General features: G+C 39.9%; 1 protein-coding gene across 1 annotated transcript in view; it reads right to left on the bottom strand.

Annotated features, from left to right (window-relative positions):
* Window positions 1–2,216: 2,216 nt before the first annotated feature.
* The window catches only part of CACUL1 (CDK2 associated cullin domain 1), a 43,802-nt gene continuing 19,394 nt past the window's right edge, over window positions 2,217–26,624 (bottom strand). The window contains exons 4-9 of the mRNA XM_083504980.1: window positions 24,265–24,360; window positions 20,296–20,398; window positions 17,123–17,212; window positions 15,846–15,984; window positions 7,731–7,774; window positions 2,217–6,865 (exon numbers count right to left, since the gene is read on the bottom strand). Coding sequence (XP_083361106.1) covers window positions 6,825–6,865; window positions 7,731–7,774; window positions 15,846–15,984; window positions 17,123–17,212; window positions 20,296–20,398; window positions 24,265–24,360 — 513 coding nt within the window. The 3' untranslated portion in view covers window positions 2,217–6,824. The remainder of the gene's footprint in view (window positions 6,866–7,730; window positions 7,775–15,845; window positions 15,985–17,122; window positions 17,213–20,295; window positions 20,399–24,264; window positions 24,361–26,624) is intronic.

Raw genomic sequence — 26,624 nt, 5'->3', positions numbered from 1 at the left:
GTCCTTGTTTGACAGCCGAAAAAGAGAGGGAAGGATGGCATGTGGTGAGCGGATGCAAGAGATCCCAATGGACACAGAGAGTGGGGATGGGGGGCAGTCTGAGTTGGTGGGCAGAAAGAAATGGAAGAGGGAAAGTCCTAAGGCTATGTCTGTGTACACACAAAGAGCAGGGATGTAGTTTGGAGAGCTTCCTGCAGAAGAGCAGTGAACAAGCGTATCTGGAGGTGTTGGCTGTGGCTTTTATAAGTCTACTATTGAACTATAGAAGTAGCCCTCGAGCAGATTCATTTCTCTCCTTGCCAACTGAGGATTTTCAGTTTATCATTTGCTGGGTTGGAAGCAACAGTGATTGACAGTATCCGGCAATTGTTTCTGACCTATGTGTCTGGTATATATGCTAAAGCTCTAAAGTTGGGTTCAGAGCCTGAAAACATTTACTAACAACCTGATCCTGTGGCCTATCTACTAGGAAACAGGCCCCACCTACTCAGGAACAAGGCACATTATAATGATTTGTACTACAAATTTTACCTACACTGATACCCGTCCATCATCCACCACCACTGCTTTCTCTTCAGCAGCTAATGCACCAATGCCAGTCAACCTGGCAATGAGGATAAACTTTGTGGCTCCCACCCAATATCCAAGAGCTAAGGTAACTCAATATGCATGAGACCCCGCTGCCACATTTTGCCAAAAGGCCCACCTGTTCACATCCTGTCTGACCACTGCCCTCCACCTCACTCACATTTGTGGATAGGGCCTAATGGAGCCACTGATTCTGTTGAAAGGAGAAAGGAGTAAAGAAAACTTGGTAGGAACAGTCAACCTCACCCTCCAACCCAGGATATAAAGAAGTGTATGTAAGTATGCCTGTTTATGAGGGGGAAAATTGGGGTCGTTATTAGATGTGAACGTTGTGTATGTACCATGCAAACTCCATCTGCTCTCTTAAGTTTTACGGGCAAGTAGGAGGTGCAATCACATAATTTACATCACTTGAGCAAATTAGTAGGTTCCCTTCTTACAATAGTGGTTGTCTAAGCCAACCCACCACGTTCACAATTAATAAATCCTGGTAAAATGCCACAGCAACTATAGCAATCACTGCACAGTGGTACCTCTAGGCTAGGGAACCTCATACATGGGACTAACCCCAAGGGGACACATTATATTTTTTGCTGCTTGCTGATAAGAAATCTCCCACCACTATATGACAGATCCCTCAAGAGCATTAGCCTTCAGCTCTTAGGGGTCAGGACTCACTACTGGGTCACAGCACGATCCAAGGTGGTTCGCAACAGCAGCACTACCACAAAACAAATATATGATAAACGATTAAGAAATGGGCCACCAAATCTATCTTTGAGTTAAAGGTGGGTCTCAGATTCAGAAATAATAGGAGGCTACTGATCTAGAGAATACAGTTCCAAGGTTACCTCATTCCATCAGCAACAGAAAGAGCAATCACTAACATTATATGGAGGATAGAGGGGAAAGCCATCCTAATCGGCCTAGATAGATGAATTTTTTTTATTTAAAAAATTGTTTCAGAATAAGGGGTTTCTAGCCACACAATCACCCTACCCTAGCAACAAAAAACTGGCTGACAGCTTTAGAAATTAGAAAGGTTCATCCAGAGGGTGGAAATACATGAGCAAACAAGCCACTGAGCAGTGAAGTGGCTAAATCACAACACTTTTTGTGATGTCTTAAATATGAACTGCTGTTCCATTACCAGCAAATGTAAACTGGCATAATTATGTCTGGCAGACAAAATAGGGATTCAGGAAATGAAGATCAAAAGATCACTATATATGCAAAGCACTTTTCATAGCTCTCCTGCAGCCTAAAAAAAAGCAGCCAGGTATAAGACTGATGCTGAAAATTTGTTCATGTCAGTGAATGGCGTGTGAAGAGTTCGAACAGCCTGCAACTCCTATGTGCACTCTGCACAGTAATATATTCAACAGTATAATATTAGGAACCTTTGCACAATAGATCCGAGATGGAATTCTCAGAGAAAATAATATCATTACTTCTCTGGCTGATTACTGCAGAAGCATCCTTCAAAAGGCAGGCAGAGTTTCCTTGGGACACTTCTGCACTCACTGTGTAATGCCAGCACTGTTACTGGCCATCGAAGTCTCTCTCAGCCGGGCAAACCAGTATGGATAAGTGGATGCAAGTTAAAAATGGAAACTTCAAAACCAAAATGTTTGTCTAAAAATATTTTAATAGAGCAAATTTTCCAAGAAACAAATCTGATATATAAGATGACACCTGATGCATAAAATTTTGCTATTTAGGTCTCATTTGAGGGGGGAAACAAAACACACACACACACATACACACGTGTGGCAAGTTGTCTGATTCACAGAAGCACCATAGCTAAGACCATGCTGCTTTGGTTAAGTCATGGCTTTAGAGACCTGACACACTGATTGACTAAGAAAGATGTCTACAGAGTAACCATTGTTTCGTATGTTTTGTTGTGTTCTTTCATGCTCAGCTCACAAAGATAAAACCCTTTGAAGATAAGGAAACAAATGATTTCAGCATTAGATGCCAAAACATACAGAAATCTTAATACTAATTTACAACATAACACAACATTTTTTTTTATTTTTACAAAAAGTTTTCAGTATCCTAGTCAGGCAAGATGCTACATAGGGCTAAAACATTTTTTCCCCAAAGAATGTGTAGAATATTGACATTAGAGGAAGGCTTTGTCCTAACTTTTAGAGAAGGACTGGTTTCAAAAAGGTAATGTCCTAAGACTCAACATTCAATGACACAAATAAAATTATATAACCTGAAACAAAAGATGCACTCTACAGGTTATTTACAAATCACAAATTAGATAGAAGATTTTTAAAAAAGCAGCCCAACATACATAATAAACCTGCACACTCTTGGAAATCAAAAGGGTGTTTTATATTAACATTCTCATCCGCTTGCTTCTGGTAGCTCTAGTTCTGCCAACAACAAAATATCAAATGAGAACCCCATTCTAATCCGTAGTAACATAGACTATGTGGAATATATTCAGTCTCAGACAGTACCAACACTCCAAATGAAGGGAATTCCATGGCAATGGTATAAGTCACCATGAATACTTTCTGCTTCTGTTTCCTTATTGTAGGGGTATATCTCATTGGTCAAAGCAAAATGGCAGAAAGGTGGAAGATTAACTACATGGCCTTTCTGGTTAAACAAGAACCACAAATCCCAGGCATGATCATCAACCTCCCACCCTTTCAGTGGTACCAAATATTTCACTTGTGCTTCAGATGGCTATCCTTCAGATTACTTTACCTCTGACCACTCTAAACGAAGATAAAGTGGACCAAACAACAGAGGACCATTGGTAGGAAGTGTATGATGGGTTATACTAAGCAATGTAGTGCTTTACCAGGGCGATCTGTAGTGCAGTAGCGACATTAACTGGGGAGGGCAGAACAATATGGGTTGCACCCAACTAAGTTGCCCCATGAGCACAAGGACTTCCACCTGTGCACTGGAACTTCCCGTCTCTCTCCTCGGTGCCCCTCAAATCTCTTCTGGAGGGTTGGAGGGGAAGGGCAGAACAGATTTGAAGGGGAGAAGGAAAAGGAAGGAAGTCCCACTGTGGAAAACCTTGCACTAATGAGATGACTTCAATGGATACAACTCTTAGGTTTCCATCTTTTAGAGAAGACCCAGTGCCACGGAATGGCTGTGGGCATGGTGTTCCATATGCTTGGCTCCAGTCCTCATTCACTAACCAGAGCAGGGATGAGGAACCTATAGCCCTCCAGATGCTGTTCAGACTACAGGTGATGAGAAACAGCCTGACATGTTCCCCACTCCTGCTCCAGCAGTTGTAGCTCTGCCATCTTCTGCCACACAACTAAAGCCTGAATGGGAGGGTTCTGAGGAGAATGCTACAACAATAGGAATCACCTGGATGTAGTGAAGTACCCATCCTTAAAAATAAATAAATCATAAAAATTATTTTCACAACTGCGGAAGCAAGTAGCTTTTATATCAGGGATGTTGGTTTTGTTTTCTTCAATCTGTTTTTGTTTAGTTACTAAAACTACTAAGTTGTGCATACACTCTGCACGCTCCATTTTCCATATCCAAAGGTATACTCAGTCAACTGGTGTGAGTGGCATTTGTACAGATACATTCTGCATTAAATACAGTATTGGATATATATGACCTCCCTACAAAAGATACCCCCCAGATCTTTTCAACATCAGAAGGCCTTATGTGAACTCTGTCCTTGAGGGCAACTGAGGTCTGGTGGGTGGGGTGCCAATCTGGAGCAGATGCCAACTGGGCTAATGTAATTCTAGTGGCATGACTATGTACTTGCTCATCACATTCAATGACTGGGAGCTCAGCGTGCAAACTTATGGGCACTGAGTGGGATGTCACAATATACTGCTCATGGTATCAATTTGCTAGGAATGAAACCACAAAAAATGTTACACTGGTAAAGGTCCTAGGTAGTCCATTGTTTCTAATGGAAAACATTCCACAGCAGAATCTGCTCTAACAAAATTATACCCGCCTCTCACTTAGTACTTTTCATCTAATTAATTGTTTCGAAGAAAAATACTGAACAAACCAAGAACATGCAAGGGATTAATTTTTAAAACATTTCAAAAATTAACAATCTGTAATTTCCTAGTGTCTTTCATTTGAATATCAAAAGAAAGGAGGACAGCCTATGTAAAAGTAGAAAGGAATTTTCTTGCCATATCTACTGTCATGGTTTCTTTGAAGTGATGCATAATTTTTGACCATTAACTAAGAGCCCAGTTTTCCCATCAGGTCTAAAAGAGTTTTTGATATTGCAAGGGTTTTGTTGTTCTTTTAAAAACAAACCAACACTTTTTCCAAGTACCATTTTGCTATTTAAGATTATGCTCTCACACCATAATGGACAAACATATCTCTCAAGAGTCCTACCCAATGAGATTTCAAAACTGTGCAGGGCACTCTGTGCACCAGATAAGCCCAGTGTGACCAGTGCACAAAAGTGGGGAAGGCATGTAATAAGATTATTTTTTTACTAATAAAGAGAGCTGCCATTTATTACTTCTGGAAATGCAAAATGCTTCCTCTCCATGGCCTTCCACGGGCACAACACTTGTATTAAAGGTTCATTCATAATGAACTTCCCCTGAGCACTAACTTCTCAGAACAACTGCATCCAGTTTGGCTTTACTGTCTCAGTGGCAATCGATATCTGCACTTACCTTTTATTGCAGAGAATGACCTACTCTTTCTATTAAAAAAACCTCCTCATTGTGTGATATCCAACTAAATCCTACCCAGAAGGGACCTGATGAAATCAATGGACTTTAGTCATGACTAACAAGTCTGCTCTATGGATCTACTCTGAGTATGACCTAGCTGGTCACCACCCACAAGACACAGGGGATCCCTTAGTTCTCTATGCATGCATGGTGCTTCTTCATAGAGAACACGGGGTGGGCAGGACAGCACCTTGTGACTTGCCTCTGATCTGGGACCAGAAGTAGAATACAGGGATCCAAATTCATCCCATATGAGGTACAGATTGCTGCATATATATTCATACCCACAATGCAGTGCAATCTATTGCAGGACGTTCAAGCTTTAGCAAGAGGAAAAAATCCTTTACGTGCAAATCAAGTACACAATTCACTTACCTTCTGAAAAGGGTACAAACTTTTCATGGGTGTATAAAATTGACCTAGAGTACCTTGCTACCCAGAGGTAAGCTACAAGCAAAGTTTCAGCTACGTTCTTTAAATCTATTATAGCAGTCCAATAACAAGGTAATAAAACAAACAGGTTACTTAAAACCATAAAGAAAAATCTATGTGTACTGTCACAGCCCAACACGGTAGATGTGAGCCAATAACCTGACCCACAATGTCTTGTCAAATCCTTCTATCTGTATGTACCAGCGTTTCAACTCTGAATTGAAATCGCATGTGGGAACCGCTTTCTATCTGGGGTTTAAGCTTTTGCAATCATTAGTGAAGCCAACAACAAAATACAATAAATGCTGAGACTTGCATTAATACTTCTCATGTGGAAGGAAACAGGGAACATAATTGCAATTTTCGTTCACTCTTGTTTTCCTAAGTGATAGGTTGCAAGAAAATCTTGCAAATTTGCAGCATGTTTAATCAAATCACAGCTTAAGAGAGACAAAGCTGCAAAGCACAAAAGCTGAAAGCAAGGAGACTGAGGTCACAGAAGGACCTATTAATGGATATCTGAATAAATGGGGGGGGGGGAATAGGGGGAAGGGGGCTGAATAGGTGAACCATATAGATCTGGAATGTCAAGAGCCAATAACATAAGACTGACTCTAGGATGCAAACTTTTTGTGGAACAAAAGAAATACTGCCAAGCGATCAATTTTTATTCTTTCTAAGCAAAACATTCCAGACAAAACCTAATGGGCACAAGCTCAGCAATGTCCACACATTTAGAAAGTGCAAAGTTTCTTTCAGAGGAAGCTGCTTTTTTTTTTTGGCTACCATGTTTTAGTATGCACTGGTCTTTTTAAAACAGAAACAGGAAGGTCTGCTCCTCACAGGATTGCCCAAGAAGAACTTGTCAAGACTGGTCACATTGTTCCAAGTTAGCCCCCAAATAGCAGCAAACAGATATTTTATTACATGGCAAGAAACATGTCCAAACTCCTCTTGTAGGTATAGCTTGCATCAAAGAACCTGAGTATCAGTAGAGCCCAACTGGGCCTCTGGATACCCTCCCTTCCAATGTCACTCCAGTGTCCGCTCATATTGAGAATAAAATACTTGTTGCAGTCACTATCTGCATCCTCTTGAGCTTGCACACGAAGCGGAACCATCTAAAACATTTAAAAAAAAATTAAAGAGAAAAATGATTCAAGGTATCTTTGCTGGTGCCCTCCCACCTGATCTATTATCTCAAAAGACAAGCATCCCACCCATTCTTCTATGTGTACAAATACCCTAAGAAACTTAAAGGGCATCTTTCCATATGCCAGAAAAGTACATAGATGGCTGTTAAGCCCTAAAGCCCTAAACACCACCATATTATACAACACACTATAGTAGTTTCATCAGTTTGGAGCACCAAGGACTGCAGAACGACAGTGTTTGGCCGAACAGACCTGCAAGATAAGGCCTGGGTATTTCTGATCCTGCCAATTCAAGTAGTATCCATTCACTGATATCATGCTGAAGGTAAAGTCAACCTACACCTACACACACACACACACACACACACACACACACACACACACACTTCAGTGATCCAATACTAAATTTACAACTTCTTGAATCTTGTTTTGCTCATCTCTACAAACTTTATTATGGGCTCAGGCTACCAATATTTTAGAGATGTAGAGCAGGCATAGGCAAACTCGGCCCTCCAGATGTTTTGAGACTACAATTCCCATCATCCCTGACCACTGGTCCTGTTAGTGAGGGATGATGGGAGTTGTAGTCCCAAAACATCTGGAGGGCCGAGTTTGCCTATGCCTGATGTAGAGGGAAGTGGAACTACAGAGAGCCAGTTTTTCTTACTCCTCAAGGTTACATTCCAAACCTTCTGCACCCTGGCACCTTCTCTTTGACCCATGTTGCAAGTTGCCATACACAGGAACTTAACTTGTTGGTGAGAAGGAGTTGTTTGCTTCACTGCTTCTGTTGTTAATCAAATAATTTATAATGGTAATCTAAATTACTTACTGTAGGTTAATTCTTCTCCAGCTCTTTTACGTGACTGGTCACCTCTAAAAAAGAAGGTAGCAAGGGAAGGAATTATAGAAAGTTAGCATGAAGCCTGACATCAATATAGAGTTCAAAAACAATACAAATAAAATATAATATTTATCTATACCAGAAGAGCAACAATAACAGAAGGAACAGAATGTACCAGAATCAATTTATTCTGCCTGACAAGTATTATCCCTAATATTTAGGGCCAAGTTTTGAATTACCTGTGTGTCAGGGTTTTATTTCAGTATGGTCTTATTCCACACCAGCAGTTATTTGAAATGAGCAGCTGCAAAGCATAAGCAAATGATGTGCTTACTTCCCATGCTGGCAGCATAACGCTCTGTGGCTAGTAACACTGGCATGTGAAGCAGAGACAAAATCTACCTATCCAACACAATGGCCACCTTTCTAAATGTTACAGGGACGGATCCAACCATGCAGAAGTAGCTATCCTACCCAAAAACATAACATGCAATTGACACCTATGGCAACTTTCTTTTGGAGGTGAACAGAAACTTCAATGAGGGGCTGTTTTCATTAGGATGCCATAACCTTTCCCATCCATGCTGCTAACAGCCCAGAATGGGCTATCTTAAAAAAAATAATTATAATAACCAAGCATGTTAGCAAACATACATATATTTAATGAGCCATCTAATTTTGCCTAAAAGATCTGAGACACAAGGAGCAACCCTGCCATTAGTCACAGGAAAGCAGCTTTATTTAAGCAGCTTACTTAGAAACTGGGAAAGGGCAACAATTACTAACATGGGGAGTTTCATTTGGCATTTGTGCCTCAGCCATCAGACTAGTTAGTGTCTTGATGAAATTTCTCAATTTACTATTTCTCCAAAGGGGTTTGAACTGAGCATCTTGGAAACCACACTGATAAGCTACTGAAAGAAATGCTACCAAGCCAACATTGTTCCATTTAGTGAACAAAATGGAAGAGTTAACATTCCTCCAACATATGTATGACTCATAGCTAAAAACTATTTTGTATTGTAAGTGACCTCTAGCACTACAGCTAACTTATCCTCCTGGAACATTGCTAGTGCTAAATATCAGCCCCAAGGCTAAATTTACCCAGAGTCACTGGGGAACAGCAGTTTAAAATTCAAAATGAAAATGAAACAAAGCACTTGATCAGATTTCCAGGCTAAAGTGATTAGGTGTAAATGCGCAAGAAACCTACAGCCATTCTGCAAGGGTTCAAGTACAGTGGTACCTCGGGTTACATACGCTTCGGGTTACAGACTCCGCTAACCCAGAAATAATACCTCAGGTTAAGAACTTTGCTTCAGGACTTCCGGTTCGGCGCCAGCGCTAATGGCTGCTCTCTCTCCGAGCTCCGGAGAGAGGACGGCTCTGCGAGTTCGGGTCTGACCTGCTTCGGCAAGCGGGGGACCCCTAAAATCACAGGAACGGATCCTGTGAACAAGGAGATTCGGTGGGCACCCGAAGCGCCCCCTCTTTACCGCAGAAAGAGCCTTTTTAAAGGCTCCGGAACGACAACGGGGGAGCGCGGTGCTGAGAATCGCTACCCAGCCCGCAGAGTGAAGCCGCGTCGCCATTAGTGGAGAGCGCCGATTCCCTTCCTGAATAATCTGGACAAAAAAGACCCGTGAGTAAGACTGTACTTCTATTCGTGCTAAAATTACCTGAAACTAGGCTGAAAACGGGAAAGGCAAAAATTAAGGAAGTCTGCCTTCCCCCGACTGCATGACAATCAAAGCAACGAAAGTTACTAAGCTGCATCCGCGAGGGAAAATTGTTTTTAACTGTTTGAACCCGACATTTGGACTTTGACTATCCCCTCCAGCTTGCAGGGCAGAGGGGAGGAAAAGGTGACTTTATAAGCTGCATGACTAATTTAATGGAAAAGGAAACCTTCTGCAGCCTCCAACCTGGTACGAACTGCTCATAAAACAAAGGAACACTGAACTGACTTCAGATTCCTGCGAAAGTAACAAAGTGGAAGCTTCATTGTTTATTTGTTACAAAGTTTTGGGACTTTGCGGATATATTATATCAGGGAAGGCTGGGACTCTATCTACTGGGAAAGTGTTGCAATATACATATAGAAGCCTCCTGATAAATTTGCTTTTTAATACTCTTTATTTCGGTTTGCGGACATTCTGCTTTGCTCCCTCTAGAGGGTAAACTAAAAGTTGCTACGCTTTGGGACAGTGGAATTTTCCTTTAGGAGAAGGCTCTTGTGGGAATTGACCTTGGGATATGAGTGGCCCAGCAGAAGAGATAAGCACGAGAGCCAAGACAAGGCAATATCAACAACAGCTACAGCAACATAAGAAAAGAGGCTCGATCTCAGGAATAACTTCGACAGTGACAACAGGACAAGAAAGAGGTACAGCAGTCTCCATGGATGCAGTATCGCAAGCCCTTCTTAAGATAAATCAATCCCTGGAGAATTTAACAAAGCAAACGGCAGAGAACACTAAGAAATTGACAGAGAACTCACAGAAATTGACAGACTTGACAGCAAGACTTGATTTGAATACAGAATCTATAAATAAGCTTACGCAAGAAAACTCTGCCACACGTCAAATTGCGGAGGAAGCCAGAACTATTGCTGGAGAGACTCAGGAAAAATTAGAACCGATTGCCAGGAAGGTCTATGACCACGATGCAACTCTGGCATTGTGGGAATTACAAAGAAAAGAAAAGAATCTGAAATTACGATTAATTCCAGAGGATGAAGGAGACAATCTTACGGACTTTTTAATGAAGGAGTTTGCTGATGCCTGGGAAGACTTAGAGGAAGACGAAATCAAAATCATAACGGCATTCAGACTGGGCAGAAGACAGAATAGAAAGGTACCGAGAGACTGCTTGATTACCTTGAGATCGAAGGAGGAAAGAGACAAAATATTAAGACTGCACTTTGAAAAGGCCTTACAAATTGGGAATTCACCGATACAGATCTTTAAAGATATCCCTAAACATATTCTGGACTTGAGAGCTTCTTATAAGGACTTGGTCTACCTGCTCAAGAAGAATAACATTCGTTTTAGGTGGGAATTTCCACAGGGACTGTCTTTTGATTATAGGAGGAAGAAGGTGAAAATAAAGACGACACAGGATAAAGACAGTTTCCTGCATAAAAATCAAGAAGATCTACAGAAAGGAACTGTAGACCCAATTGCTGAACAAAGGAGCGTAATAGACATTTTGAACCTTTCATTTGGACAGAACCTTCCACCACCAACAGAGGAGGAACAACAATTGGGAGCAGTTGGAGGAATACCAGAAAAATAACAAGATGGCCCTGCAATTCCTTAGCTGGAATTGTAACGGGATGAACATGCCTTTGAAGAGACGACAAGTATTCCATATTTTGTATAGAGAACAATTGGACGTGATTTGTTTACAGGAAACTCACATAACCAGAGCCCACAGGAGACTGCTTATGAATAAAAAATTGGGACAAGAATTTATCTCGTCGGACAAAGTGAAAAAAAGAGGAGTTGTGATTTATGTAAAAGAGAAGTGGGCCCCAAAAATGATTTTTAAAGATGAAGAAGGAAGATATTTAGCGGTGGAGATTCAAGCACAAGGAGAAAAATTTTTGATAATTGGGATTTACGCACCAAATGAAGGTAAAGCAGAATTCTTCAAAAAACTTCATGAAACCCTGACGGACTACTTGGAATATAATATGATAATCATGGGAGATATGAATGGTGTAGTTTCTACAAACATGGACAAGACACAAAGACTGATACTTACTAAAGAAGGGAGACTCCCGAAGACTTTTTTTGAAATGACTGAAAACATGGACTTAATAGACATTTGGAGAACAAGGAACCCTCTTGAAAGAGAGGGAACCTTTTTCTCCCAAGCAAAGATGACCTGGACCAGAATTGATCAAATCTGGATTACTAGTGGAATGGCTCCGAAGATTAAGAAGGTAGAAATCTGCCCAAAAACCTGCTCCGACCATAACGCCGTGAAGATGGAAATGAAACTTACAACAACTGGTCAGTTTAGATGGAGAATGAATGACACCCTGTTTCGAGATAGAGAGTTCCACTTGAAGGCCCAAAAAACCTTAAAGGACTATTTTGAAATTAATCTAAGGGGCGATGTGGAAAGAAGAGTGATCTGGGACGCAAGTAAAGCTGTGATGCGAGGGTTTTTGATTCAACAAAATTCAATAAAGAAGAGAAAGCAAAAGGAGAAAAGAGAAAAAATTTTGGAAAAGATAAAAGAAGGAGAGAAAAAACTAAGGTCAAAACCAAAGTCCCAGGAGATTTTGAGGGAGATTAAATTGTATCAAACACAATATATGGAATTGATGAACCAGGAGATAGAGTGGAAAATAAAGCAAATGAGACAAAAGACATTTGAGTCGGCAGACAAATGTGGCAAACTCTTGGCATGGCAACTCAAGAAAAGACAGAAATTAAATACAGTTTCAAGTTTAGAAGTGGATGGAAGGACCATATCTAAACCAAATGAGATAAGAAACTGTTTTGTGAGTTACTTCAAAAAACTTTATTCCCAAGGATTACAAAATGAAGAAGACATAGATAAATTCCTTAATAAATATGGATTACAAAAAATCTCTGCTCAAAGTAAGGTGGATTTAAACCAGAGAATAACAGAACAAGAGATAGAGGGTGCCATTCAGGACATGCAATTGGGCAAATCTCCAGGGCCAGATGGACTGACTTCCAGATACTACAAATCGTTAAAGGAATGGTTGATACAACCGTTAAAGGATGTCTGTAATGAGATCTTAGAGGGAAAAAAGGCACCTGAATCGTGGAAAGAAGCATATATTTCACTCATACCAAAGACAGAGACTGAAAAGACTCAATTGAAGAACTACCGCCCAATCTCGTTACTCAATGTGGATTACAAAATTTTTGCAGACATTTTAGCAAAAAGATTCAAAAGAGTACTGATGGAAAAGATTCATAGAGACCAAGCAGGCTTTCTCCCAAAGAGACACCTCTCAGATAATGTTAGGAATATAATAGACATTTTGGAAAAGTTAGAGGTGAACATAAATACTAAAGCAGTTCTGATATTTGTGGACGCGGAGAAAGCCTTTGACAACATCTCTTGGAGTTTTATGAAAAAGAACCTTCATGGGATGGGGGTAGGCCAAGGATTTGAGAACGGTATGGGTGCGATATATTCTGAACAAAGAGCTCAGCTGATTGTAAATAATGTAATAACTGAGGAACTCAAGATAGAAAAAGGAACACGACAGGGGTGCCCAATGTCCCCATTGCTCTTTATTTCTGTTCTGGAGGTGTTGCTGAATATGATTAGAAATGACCAGCAGGTTAAAGGTGTACAGGTCGGAGCAAAACATTACAAGTTAAGGGCTTTCGCAGATGACTTGGTTTTAACTTTACAAGAGCCATACACTAGCACGAAAAAGGTGTTGGAGATAATTCAACAATTTGGCCAGGTAGCTGGATTTAAATTGAATAAACAAAAAACTAAAGTCTTAGGGAAAAACCTGACAGATATGGAGAAGAATAAGTTTCAAGAAGAGACAGGTTTGATGGTGGTTAAGAAGGTGAAATACCTAGGGGTTAATTTAACATCTAAAAACTTGAATTTGTATAAGGACAATTATGAAAAATGTTGGTCAGAAATTAAAAAAGATCTAGAAATATGGTCAAATTTGAGATTATCAATGTTAGGCCGAATTGCAGTAATTAAGATGAATGTATTGCCTAGAATGTTATTTTTGTTTCAAACTTTGCAGATTATTGACAAGATGGACTGTTTCAAGAGGTGGCAGAAAGATATTGCGAAATTTGTCTGGCAGGGCAAAAAGCCCAGAATAAAATATAAAATACTAACAGATGTAAAAGAAAGAGGGGGATTTGCCCTGCCGGACTTAAAATTGTATTATGAGGCAGCAGCATTCTGCTGGCTGAAAGAGTGGATGCTCCTCGAGAATACAGATATCTTGGACTTAGAAGGTTTCAATAACGCATTTGGTTGGCATGCATATTTATGGTATGACAAAATCAAAGTGCATAGTGCCTTTAAAAATCACATTGTAAGGAAAGCGTTGTTCAATGTATGGATGAGATACAAAGACCTGTTGGAAAACAAAACCCCTAGATGGTTGTCACCCTTAGAGGCGAAGGCCCATAAGAAAGTCAATATGGAGGTCGGATGGCCAAAGTATTGTGAGATTTTAGAACAGGATGGAGAGAAACTGAAATTAAAGAGCCATGAAAAACTAAAACCCAAAGTACAAGATTGGCTCCACTATTATCAAATAACGGAGGTTTTTAAACAAGACAGGAAAATTGGCTTCCAGGTGGAAAAATCAAAACTTGAGACAGAATTGCTAGAACCCAATACTAAGAATTTGTCAAGAATGTATAACTTGCTGTTGAAATGGAATACACAAGATGAAATAGTTAAATCAGCTATGATTAAGTGGGCACAGGACATCGGCCATAACATTATGTCTGCTGACTGGGAAAGGTTGTGGAACACCGGAATTAAATTTACGGCATGTAGTGCCTTAAAGGAAAATGTGATGAAAATGGTATATAGGTGGTACATGACCCCAGTCAAGCTAGCAAAAATTTACCACTTGCCTGACAATAAATGTTGGAAATGTAAGGAAATTGAAGGTACTTTTTATCATCTTTGGTGGACATGCCCGAAGATTAAGGTTTTCTGGGAGATGATATATAATGAAATGAAAAAGGTATTTAAATATACCTTTCTTAAGAAACCAGAGGCCTTTCTCTTGGGCATTGTCGGCCAATTGGTGCTAAAAAAGGATAGAACTTTCTTTATGTATGCAACAACAGCAGCAAGAATACTGATCGCAAAGTATTGGAAGACACAAGATCTACCCACCGTGGAAGAATGGCAGATGAAAGTGATTGACTATATGTCATTGGCGGAAATGACGAGCAGAATTCGGGACCAGGGAAAGGAGACTGCGGAAGAAGATTGGAAGAAATTTAAGATCTATCTTAAGGACTACTATAAACTTGAGGAGGTTTAGAATGTCGAGATTTTACAGAGAGAAAGGGTTGCAGTAATATAAGATTAGAATAAGAAAGGACTATGACGAATTAGAGTTGAAAAAAAATATTTATAAGTTGCTATAAAATTTGGACACGAGGATGCAGAAAGGGGAGGTATGGGGAAGTCCGAGGAAAGGAGTTTATGAAAAGACATTATGAAACTATACTTGTTTGTTTGTTTGTTTTCTTTTTTGTGTTTGTTTGTTATAAAAATTTTTGTAAAACTAATAAAAAATATTATAAAAAAAAAAAAGAACTTTGCTTCAGGATGAGAATAGAAATCGCTCGGCGGCACGGTGGCAGCAGGAGGCCCCATTAGCTAAAGTGGTGTTTCAGGTTAAGAACGGACCTCCGGAACAAATTAAGTACGTAACCAGAGGTACTACTGTACAACCTTTTAAGGAGAGTGTTGAGAGAACTCCTGCTTTTCTTGGCAAAAGCTGAAAGTGTGCACACACATACATAAGAAGGACATATAACAACAAACAAAGCAGAACAGTAATAATTCCCATTCACTCCGCCGTCACAACATTCAAAACTCTGGTAGCTGGTTTATCAAGGCTATCATATGGCTTTAAGCAGACAGCTTTGGGTGCTTTTGTAGCAGTTGTTCAAAAGGCAATGTCTGTTTTGTCCTTGTTCGCAGTCCTTGAAAACTGTCCCCATCCCTGATAGCTCCTCAGTGAACACATTCTCCACGGTCAATAGAAACACCAAGGAAGAGAACAAAGAAACACGGGCTTCTTCCCCAAAACATTTACAGCAAACAGACAGTACAGGGGCAGGTAATCAGTTGTTATTATTGCACTTTAAACTCAACTCTCAGGGCAGTTCATAAAATTTTTGCTTTACACACAAGCTGTTCTGACTTTTCTGGGCAAGTACAAGGACTGCTGGCAGCAATTATTCTGACTGTGGCTGCACTTTATTTCAGCTCATAGTAATAGCCATGACTGACCCCACTCCCAAACCCCAACAACATCAATTTGAGACACTTGCTGAAAAAAACTAGGTACTAATTTTTAAATGCCAGGGTTATTACCTGGAAAATCCTTCCTGAATAAGTTCTTGTTGGAGTTTCTGGTCTTGAGCAGCATATTCCTCAAGCTCAGATTCTACAGCAGGAGGGAGGATGTTTGGAATAAATTTAGAAAATAAAGCTGGTGCCATCTGAACCCATTCTGTGTAGAAATGGAAAGCAATAGTGAATGAAACAAAATCACTCGCACACACACACACACACATTAATTCATATGGCAGGCCTGTAACATCCTAGCACTGAGCTTTCACACAACATAGAAAGGATAGCTCAGTTGGTTAGAGCGTGGTGCTCATAATGGCAAGATTGCAGGTTCAATCCCCGTATGAGACAGCTGCATTTTCTTGTACTGCAGAGGGCAGGACAAGATGATCCTCAGGGCCCCTTCCAAGTCTACAACTCTATGATTCTATGAGAAAGGGTTAAATATTATCTTGCTGCATGCTAAATGCATGTACAAGGCACCAGACTGCTTAGCTATGGAAGAGAAAGATGTCTGTCAGGGAGCAGCCTGGAGGAGTAGGTGTTCCTAGTGTTTCAACAGCAATCATAATCACAAATGTACCACAAATGCATCCAATTTCCCATGTGCCACACAGTTTAACTACACACCTTGACATTAATGGCTCTGATCTAGGACTTCACCTGCAAGTCCAAATCTGGCCAAAATAGATTATAAGAAAGGACTATAACACACACACACACACACACACAGAGAGAGAGAGAGAGAGAGAGAGAGAGAGAGAGAGAGGGAGAGGGAGACGCCTTCTTGTTGATCTGGTTATTGAGACTTGCCTAAAATATACCGCTCTTGAAGGCTTCAAAGCCAAGCCCTTTCATTTTTTGCCATGCGTACATAAGCCAGGCCATGATGTCAACAGGGCAGAAGTCACAAAATCATGGAATTGTTGGAAGGGACCCTGAGGATCATCTCTCCCAACCCCTTGCTATGCAGAAGAATGCAGCTGTCCCATCCAGGGACCAAACCTTCAACCATGGCATTATCAGCACCATGGAGACAAAGGAACTTGCTGCTTGATTTTCCAGGGACATCAGTCCTGTAAATTATACACTATTCAAAAGAAAAATGATTTAGCTCATTTCCTATGTTTGTATTCCTTCTGTGAAGCGCAAGATACACTACGTATCAATATTCTTTATATCTACTATCCATCAAAATGTGATCACCAATTCTCCCTCATTGTGTTATTGTTTTCTAAACGATGTGCAAAATTAATAGAGTATTTAAAATAATAATAAAAATAACAATAATAATTTACCTGGCCTAAGCATATACAATCCTTTGACAATGTTTGCCATAGTGGAAGGGTCTATCCAAAAAGGCGTGGTCTGAGCTTCTAGGAGTAAAGCTGAAATGATAAAATAAACTCACTTAACATTAACTGTATGCCAATTAAGCAGGTAATGGTGGCATCCAAATAACCTTTTCAGAAGACAAAACTGAATGAACCATATTATCAATTGTTACTAGTTCAGAAATGAGGAATATTCTAATATTTTCCAACAACCTTTTCTGAAGATAGAGACAACTGCCTTTACCATCTTTATTAACAACAGTATGAAAATACTGGATCGTTCCAATATCTATTGATACCCCCACATGACACAGTAAGAACTTTAAAGCCTGTTAAAACTTCCCAAGATGAAAACATTTTAAGCCTCTTAAAAATAAAATCAAGTAAGATACCAGTTGGTATTAAAAACAGAGGAAAATCTCTGTATGCAATGCTAAGTTAACAGAAGAGTTTGAAGGTAACCCTGGGTGGGTTACGGGGACCCCCTGGTGTCCATGGACCACCAACTGGGAACCACTGCATGATGAACTGCATGGAAAATGTACTCACCCATTAATATAACTGGGTGGCCAAGATCTCTTTTATCATGAGAAAATGGGTGAGGAGTTGGCTAATAATAATAATAATAATAATAATAATAATTTATTTATACCCTGCCATCTGGCTGGGTTTCCCCAGCCACTCTGGGCAGCTTCCAACAAAATATTAAAATACAATAGTCTGTTAAACATTAAAAGCTTCCCTAAAAAGGGCAGCCTTCAGATGTCTTCTAAAAGTCTGGTAGTTGTTTTTCTCTTTGACATCTGGTGGGAGGGCGTTCCACAGGGCAGGTGCCACTACGAAGAAGGCCCTCTGCCGGGTTCCCTGTAACTTGATTTCCCGTAGTGAGGGAACCGCCAGAAGGCCCTTGGCACTGGACCTCAATGTCCGGGCAGAACAATGGGGGTGGAGACGCTCCTTCAGGCCCATGCACTTTCTCCAAACCAGACATACATTTATAAACTGCTATTGTGTTTCGATTGTCTTTTCTCCATACTAGAAAACTTAGCACGTCAACCTTTTGATTGTTCCAAAAAATCCCTTATATTTACTGAGGTGACTCAGCCTTTTAATGTCTATTGATTACGCCCAATAGCAGCACAGGAAATTACTTCTTGACTTTTAACAATGCCTTTACATCTAAATGCCTTGACCTTTACACCTAAATAAAAAACTGCTGCCATATGTCAGACGCATGAGTCAGTCTCACTAAAATTATAACGTTAATGATTTAGAAAAAGTATTGGTTGCAAGTACAGTGGTACCTCAGGTTACAGACTCTGCTAACCCAGAAATAGTACCTTGGGTTAAGAACTTTGCTTCAGGATGAGAACAGAAACTGTGCGGTGGTGGCGCAGCAGCAGCGGGAGGCCCCATTAGCTAAAGTGGTGCCTCAGGTTGAGAACAGTTTCAGGTTAAGAACAGACCTCCAGAATGAATTAAGTTCTTAACCCGAGGTACTACTGTAAATGGATCTGACGCTGAAGCACTAAACAGCAAAAAGGTAGAATACTACAAAATGGCATTGCTGGGTGTTCATTAGCTGTGGACTGGGATGTAAGACGTGAAGAACAGACATTTCCTTTTATTGACTATAATCAGTTGTTTACCTTGATTTGATATAAGGGAATTTTAAATAAGTGCTATTAAACTACTAGCAGAAAGCATTCAGGTGCAATACTTATGGGACTTTAGGGTGTATCTAATAATTCTTACTTACACCTCGGTTGGGCTGATACAATGACAGTAACAAGTTTACCTTAATCAAAGCCGATACAGTCAAACCTCGGTTGTTGAATGTAATCCGTTAAGGAAGCCTGTTCTGCTTCCGAAACATTCAGCAACCAAGGCACAGCTTCCAACTGGTTGCAAGAGCTTCCTGCACTTAAGCGGAAGCCGGGTCAGACGGTCGGCTTCCAAAAAACATTCAAAAACTGGAGCATTTACTTCTGGGATTTTGGGATTCGGGAGCCGAAACATTCCAAAACAGAGCCGCTTGGGAACCGCGGTTTGACTGTATAGGTTCACAAAAAGCAGGTGGTGCAGCTCTCCTAAAGACAGGCATGGAAAATTGCATGGTTCATGCTTCCACACATACAAAAAAAATGAAATATGTAACTCATTATATGCAGAAAACTGGTGACAGTTTATGAAAATGTCTGAAGAACAGAATTTCCATGAACGATTTCAGTGGAGGCCAAAGTAATCACTGAAGTGTTCTTATTTTCTTACTGGGTTGGTTCGAATCCAGAGATAGTTGCTGTTTTGCCAATGTCAACATTGACATCTGAAAAGGACTGTTTCCATTTATAGCAAAAGATTTGTAAAAAAGTAACAAAAAGTTGGATGTTGTAGTAAGAACAAATCAACAGTGAACTCTGTGGCTGCAGACTTCCTGGCTTACAATGGTTTTTTGTGAATGACCAGCATGCTACTGTATGCTTCACAATGTTCCCACTAAACTCCTTTCCAGGCATGAGCAGGACAAACAAACTCGGAAGCCCAGATCTAAACTGTGGATCTCCTTAAATACCTCGATGAATAACCTTCACCTCCCATGGCTTAAGGTTAGCTAGAGATCAAGGCTTGCTAGGGAGAAACAAATCACAACCCCCTGTTCAGATGGAACAGGAAGTCTAGGCTTTCTGGTTAGTTTATCCTGCTCATATCAGGGATGGAGTGCAGTGGAAGTGACTTGGCATGCTGCTTGTTCACAATAAAACCACAAAAAGCCAGAAAATCTGTGTATGGAGCTAGTTTTTCCCAGTGATGCATTATGACTGTATTTTAGTACAACTTAATACTGTTAAAGACATCTGCTTCAAACCTCTTCAGCAGCTAGCTGTATTTATTGAAATAATCAATCATATTGCATTTTCTAATATAGGCCAGGAATAAATGACATCCATCATCTGGTCTTCAAAGCCTATTTTGAAATAAGCTATTAAAGGTTCCTTGATATAATATTTGGTCTTAGAATTTTTACCTGTTCAATTTCCCCATTAATATTGAAACTTCAGCGTTTTGTAACTCCACAATACGAAAGAAGCCAATTAACTTAATATTTTAGAAAACGTAAGCCCAAGAACTTTACTTACGCATTAGGCTGTAAATGTGCTTTTCTGCAACATGTTCCGTAAACAGTTTTATAAGGTCATTTTTTAAGTCTCGATTAAGCTTGGTTTCTATGTAAAACTTATTCTGAAAAACAAGACAGAAGAAACCATGTTAACTGTTTTGGATTTACAGCAACACAAAAAAAGGCCTGTGAAAATCTTCAGAAAAGCATCATTCATCGTCACTCCTTAGAACCTTTGTTGTTGTTGCTTTTGAGCACTGTATTTCTTCAAGGATAAACTGTTGGGGACCACATGGTGGTGGTAGACATGGGCTGTACTAGAGAAACAAGTGGCCCAACTTCTATTATTATCCATTGTTGTTATTGCAAGGTATTTATAGGCAGCTTTCCTGCATGATACCCATTTCAAGGGGAGAGAGGAAATCAACAATACAGAAGTTAAAAACCACTAGATCACCCCAAGATTTAGGACTTCTTTTCTCTTTCTCTCTCTGCCACTCCCCTTTCCCTTGTTTGCCACATGCATGAAATTAGGCCAAGGGCTGCTTGAAATGAAAATGAGGACTGCATGTTGCTCATACCTAATATAAAGTAAACATAGCTTTCTTTGAAAGTGATTCTAACAACTTTTGCTACCCCATTACGGTACATAGAAAGAGTTCACAGAGTGATAAAACCGTTCAATGTAAAACCACAGTAGAGATATCTTGCTTATCAGTACTGCAGGTATCACATATTTCTACAGGAGCCGTTTCCTGCTTGTATCACTGCTGTTCTTCAGGATCACACATCAATTGCCATTATGGTCCTCCAGATAGCAAGCATATAAAATGAATATTAATGATACCTGTCAAACACCAGCTCTGCCCAGCTGTCCCCGCTATTACTTATTTAGTTAATTGCATTTATATACCACCTTCTCCCCCAATGAGCTCAAGGTGCTGCACATAGCTCTCCTCCTCATTTGATCCTCACAACAACCCTGTTAAGTAGGTAAGACTGAGAGACAGTGACTGGTCTAAGGTCACCCAGTGTGCTTCATGGCTGAGTGGGAATTCAAATCCTGGTCTCCCAGGTCATAGCCCAACATTAACCATTATGCCACACTATATTCTACCACTATCAAATGCAACCTAGCAGATGTCAGGAGACAAAATGTGCTGGGGCTTCTAAGGTGATGATGATTTTTTAACATAGAGCAAAGAGAAAAACACATCATGTTTTGAATCCTCCATCCAAATGGTTCCTTAAACCAAGGTTACATTTACCAAAATGGAATGTCTACTTGTCATTTTGGGGCAAATCAGCTCGAAAGTCTTATATTTCAAACGATGGACTGCCTGTGATTGATTATCTGTTAAACATCTGGCTAGTTAAGATGACAACCTTGAGCTGGGTTAAAAACTCTGAGGACTTAAAGAAGAAACATCACTTGATCCAGGGACAGTCCACATATATATTGGCCTATTCCGACCTCTTTTTCTTAATGGTGACTGCTCCTGCTCAGGCTGCATAGAAAAAACATTTCAGTTCCTGAAATTCATTCCAAGTGTACAGATGAAATATATTTGATAGAATTCTACAGGATGTGGTATTAGGGTGTGAAAACAGTCCAGATCCAATGATCCTCAGGCTTGAGTGCCATTGGGAGATGAGACTACAGAAATTATTATATGAATCTAAGCGAGTGAAGTCTATTGGAATCAGCAGAAGCATATGGTTGATTCAGAGACAAAGCAAAATGAGAACCAAGACATTAAATCTGACTAAAGCAACAGTTAACACACTGCCCACTTCATACTCCATTTAGAATCACTACAGACCTGAACATACCACCCAGAGATTTCAGCCAAATACAGGACACCTCCAAGCACTTCATTTTCTCTTGAGAAAGAAACATGCTTCAGAACAAATTGTTCCTCACAAAAGGTCAAGTGTGAACTACTAGCACATATTCTGATAACACTAAAACCCTTCACTACCGTTCAGAATGTTTATCATTTAGTCAAAAGTCATTTAAAAAAAAATCAAATCAAGAAATATTACAACACAAAAGAAAGGCTACATAATGACCAGGCTCAGATAGTTTTAAAGGACAACACAATAATTTTTACAACATTCATTTTAGTTGTTGCCATGGCAAGTAATATAACCCTCCTAATGTGTGTATCATTATTCAATACTATGTAGGATAGCTAATGGGATGCTCTCTAAAAGCAATGGTACCAAGGATACCAGCTAATCAGTTTTCTGGTGACAGTTTGGAGATGTGCCTAGATCCAGTCATGGGAGTTACAAATGGCCTCCATGGACCAAGAGTTTTCTAACAGCTTAGCTTGGTTTGTCAGCTGAGATTTCTGGAGAGAAACATAAAAAGCACCTGAAAAGATTTTAAGTTACATATCTTTAAAGGCTCTTAATGAAACACAAGTTGGCATTGGTCCAGTGTTCTTTTAGGACTACAGATAACATGATCCGAAGTCAAAGGGTTATAAACATTCTCTGTGGTACAGTCATTTAAATCAAACAAATACTAAGCAATAAAATTATGGCACATATTTGTAAACCTTATCTGTGACCTGCCAATACACTTCTTTTTAAAATCTGAGATCTAGTAACAGTTGGCTCTACGTGGGTAAGAGAGTTTTGACAAAACCAAAATCATAACTGTGCATAAACAAATCCTATTTTTGAGATAGTGTGTTGACAGAGGGTTGTTTTTAATTGCAAGCTTATTTTGGTACATTAAAAACACAGCTAGAGCCAAAATTCAATAAATGAATGAAGTGGTCTTGCAATAATAAGCATTACAACTTCTGCTTCTTGGCATGGGACCAACAAAGTAGATCAGAATTCTCTTGACATGCATAGTTATCAAATTTCTCAAATCGGTTTGCAATGTTTTAGCTGCAAGACATTTTAGAGCAGAACCCATCTAATACCCCTTCCTCATGTAAATCACATTAACATCTGCAATGTAAGTGCATGTTTTGAATTAAATAGTCTGAATATGTAAAAAAACAAAACAAGAAGCCAAACTTACTGATCCAGGAAAGATTATGCAAGATACAAAATGTCTATAAATATGAAAGCCTGGTAACCCATCTGCAAGAAAATAAATGTACATGCACTCTTAAGCTTAACACACCAAGCTAATGGCAAAACAGATTCTTCCAAATGAGTGCTTATACCAATTTTAGAACACTCATGAGCAATGCTTGATGCAGTACAACCATACTCAACCCGAGTGGTTGCCATGCAACTCCAGGCACTTTTAGATGAGATTAAGTTAACTGTAACCTGAGTTATGCAAGCATGCCCTCTTTGCTGCACCTTTCTGCAGTCCCTTATAACGCAGCCAAGGGGGAAACGGCCAAAAAACAAGTACAGACAGCTTGTACAAGCCAAACTTCATGGTTGCATTGCAGACTGACCAATGCTGCTGGGTTTCAATACCATCAGCCATGGCATGCTTTTGGACAGGCTGTTTGGGTTGAGAACAGAATGCACCGTGTTATGATGGTTCTGTTCCTAACTGGGTGGTTAATTTCAGAAGGTGCCGCTGGGGGATAAAAGAGTGCAGCACAGAAATACCTCAGCACACTAGGCGAGGTTCTGTTACGGCCTGGGCTTTAATTAAACTGGTGGAATAAGTCCAAGTGAGCCCATGAGGGAAAGCTCAGTTGGTAGAGCATGAGACTCTGAATCTCAGGTTTGTGGGTTCAAGCCCTACTTTGAGTGAAAGATTCATGCATTGCAGAGGGTTGAACTAGATGATCATCGTGATCCCTTCCAACTCTACAATTCTATGATTCTATTCTATGAGCAGAGAGAGGAAATCTGTGGTTCTAGCAGGAGATCATCCCACTTAACTCCCAATTTAAGTCTTCAGGAGAAGCTAATTGCTGACCACTGCTATACCTCGCACCTAATCAGTTCCTTCCTTCCAGACTATGCACAATTTGAAAAAAATAGTCTAAAAACTTACCATATATATGAAAAGAGGCACAATGCTCTGTAATGCTCCCATATACTGTCCAAGTGCTATGTTAAACCTTTCGATGTAGATGTCTGGAGGGCTGGCCTGCAAGAAAGAAAACATAGCTGCCTTACTAGAATGAAGTAACCAGGTTGGACTTGCAGGTAAAAAACAAGACTAAATAAGGTGAAATAATACAACATCTAGGGTCATATTGGCTAAATGCACTACTAATTTGTCCTTAAGTGGGGGGAAAGAGCTTGCTCAAAAAGAGAAAATGTGCAGGGAGAGCCAAAAAGAGCACCACTGTATCTGCTGATATAATATCATATTAATCAGTGATGGGTAGCCTGCGGCTTGCAGGTTTCATTAGGCCAGCCAGGATGTTTTGAGTGAACCAAGGACACTTTTCCATGCTTGATGTCCTATGATATCAAGTGTGGGAAAGTTCAAGAAAGAATTCAAGTCATGGCAGGAAAGAAAGAAAAAAATCTTCCTTTACTGCTATGAGTTGAAGTTTCAATTATCTGGTGCCAGGTGATTAGCAGGTGGTTGATTACGCTCACTTTTCCAAGTGGTCTGTAGAGTGCCACTTTTAGAAACCTGCTGTATACCAACAGTGAAATCACTCCATGAGTGCGTAACCTTATGTAACCAAAATGGGAAGTTATCAGCAGGCTTGGGCAAATCCCCAATGTTTGTAGGTAAAAAATGTGGTGGGCAGGGAATACTAAGGAAGGGAGAGGACCTGAAACCAAGCCGATGAGGACTGAGCATGCTCAGTAGCCACAGAATGTCAAATGTCTGTTGCAGGGGACAGGGGGATGGTATGGAATATCCCAGAAAAGGGCATGGCTGGCTGGAATCTGGAACTGAGGCACTGCACCATAGTGGTCCAGGTTCTACTTGCTCCAGGTTTTATAAAGCATGAAGAACATCAGTACACACACATTCTATTAGACTTTTCAGGGAGGAGGGGAAATCTGGTTAAATTATTATTTATATTCAAGCAAAAGAATGTGTGTTTGTATCCTAATTTTCCTAAAGAGCATCTAAGAATTGTTGAAGGAATCATTATATCTGTACTCTATTCTGCACTAACATTACAATTACTGCAACACTTACTGACCAAGAAATGCTTTTAGCAATCATAATGGGGTCTTGATGACGTCAAGTGTGGGAAGGTTTAAGAACGAATTCAAGTGATGGCAGGAAAGAAAGAAAGAAAGAAAGAAAGAAAGAAAGAAAGAAAGAAAGAAAATCTTCCTTTGTTGCTATGGGTTGAAGGATCTCTTCTTGAAAGGGACACTTCAGAATATTCCAAGAAGTCGGCATCAATTTAATGTAATTATTTATGTTCTGAGGAGGAGCATTTGCTCTTCCACTTGTAACTGAATATGCTGAATACACATCAAAATTCAACAGTAATTCTCTTAAAAAGGTAAATCATAAAACTCAGGCCCAACAAATCCCAAGTTGCATATGCAATTCATGGAGGGAAGCTTGTCTAGCACAAACTGATTTCCACTTGCACAACAGGACTTCCATCCCTCCAGTCCTGCCCCTGTGTGCGCTCTCCTCAAATCTGATCCAGAGGGTTGGGAGAACCCCTAAATAATGCTGAGAGTGTATAGGGGAAGAAGAGGGGGAAGTCCCACTTTGCAAGCAGAAATTCTTGCGCAGACGCAACCCTGATGCAGTGCTATGCTAGATACAAACCAATACAACTATCTGAAGAATTCCCTAATAAGTTAATTGCTGACACTTAAGGTTTTTTAAACAAGCTGCACAATGAATTGGTGCAAAATGTTGCAACAGGCTAACACAGCTACGTTACCCCTCTGAAAATACGACTGAGAGTTAGTTTAATTTTTTTTCAATTTAGTTTAATTTTGAATCACATCTGCAAAAACCAGAACCCTTTGCTTCACACATACCCTCTGCCCGCAAAAATGTTTATCCCATGTTGTAGAAAATATTTCCAAAACCTAATGTATAATAGAGACAATCTTTTGGCATTAAAAAAATGTGATTCTCACAGTATTTCTGTCAGTTTTCCTTAGTATAGAATGAAAAGTGATTTTCCGAGACTGCTAAATTAAAAATTCATATAAACTGTGAAGAAGTTCAAAAGATACCTAGGGAGTTCTTGTATGCATAATAAAATTCATTATTAGATCAAGTGCATACTGTAACAACTTTCAAACAGACTTGCAAGGGCAACAGGTCTTCCAGCATTATACTTATTTTTAAGCACAAACTTTTTCAGCTGATACTTTCTTATTGAAGCATGTTCCTTTTTCTTCATTATATTCCTTTTCTTTTCCAGCAACAGTATTTAAGAATTGCCAATCTGTTTGCTTGAAATT

Source organism: Podarcis liolepis (genome assembly GCF_965112155.1).
Source record: "Podarcis liolepis genome assembly, chromosome: 5".
Lineage (NCBI taxonomy): Eukaryota > Metazoa > Chordata > Lepidosauria > Squamata > Lacertidae > Podarcis > Podarcis liolepis.
Note: the sequence above shows the minus strand (reverse complement) of the source record. Positions and strands in the feature narration are given on the sequence as shown.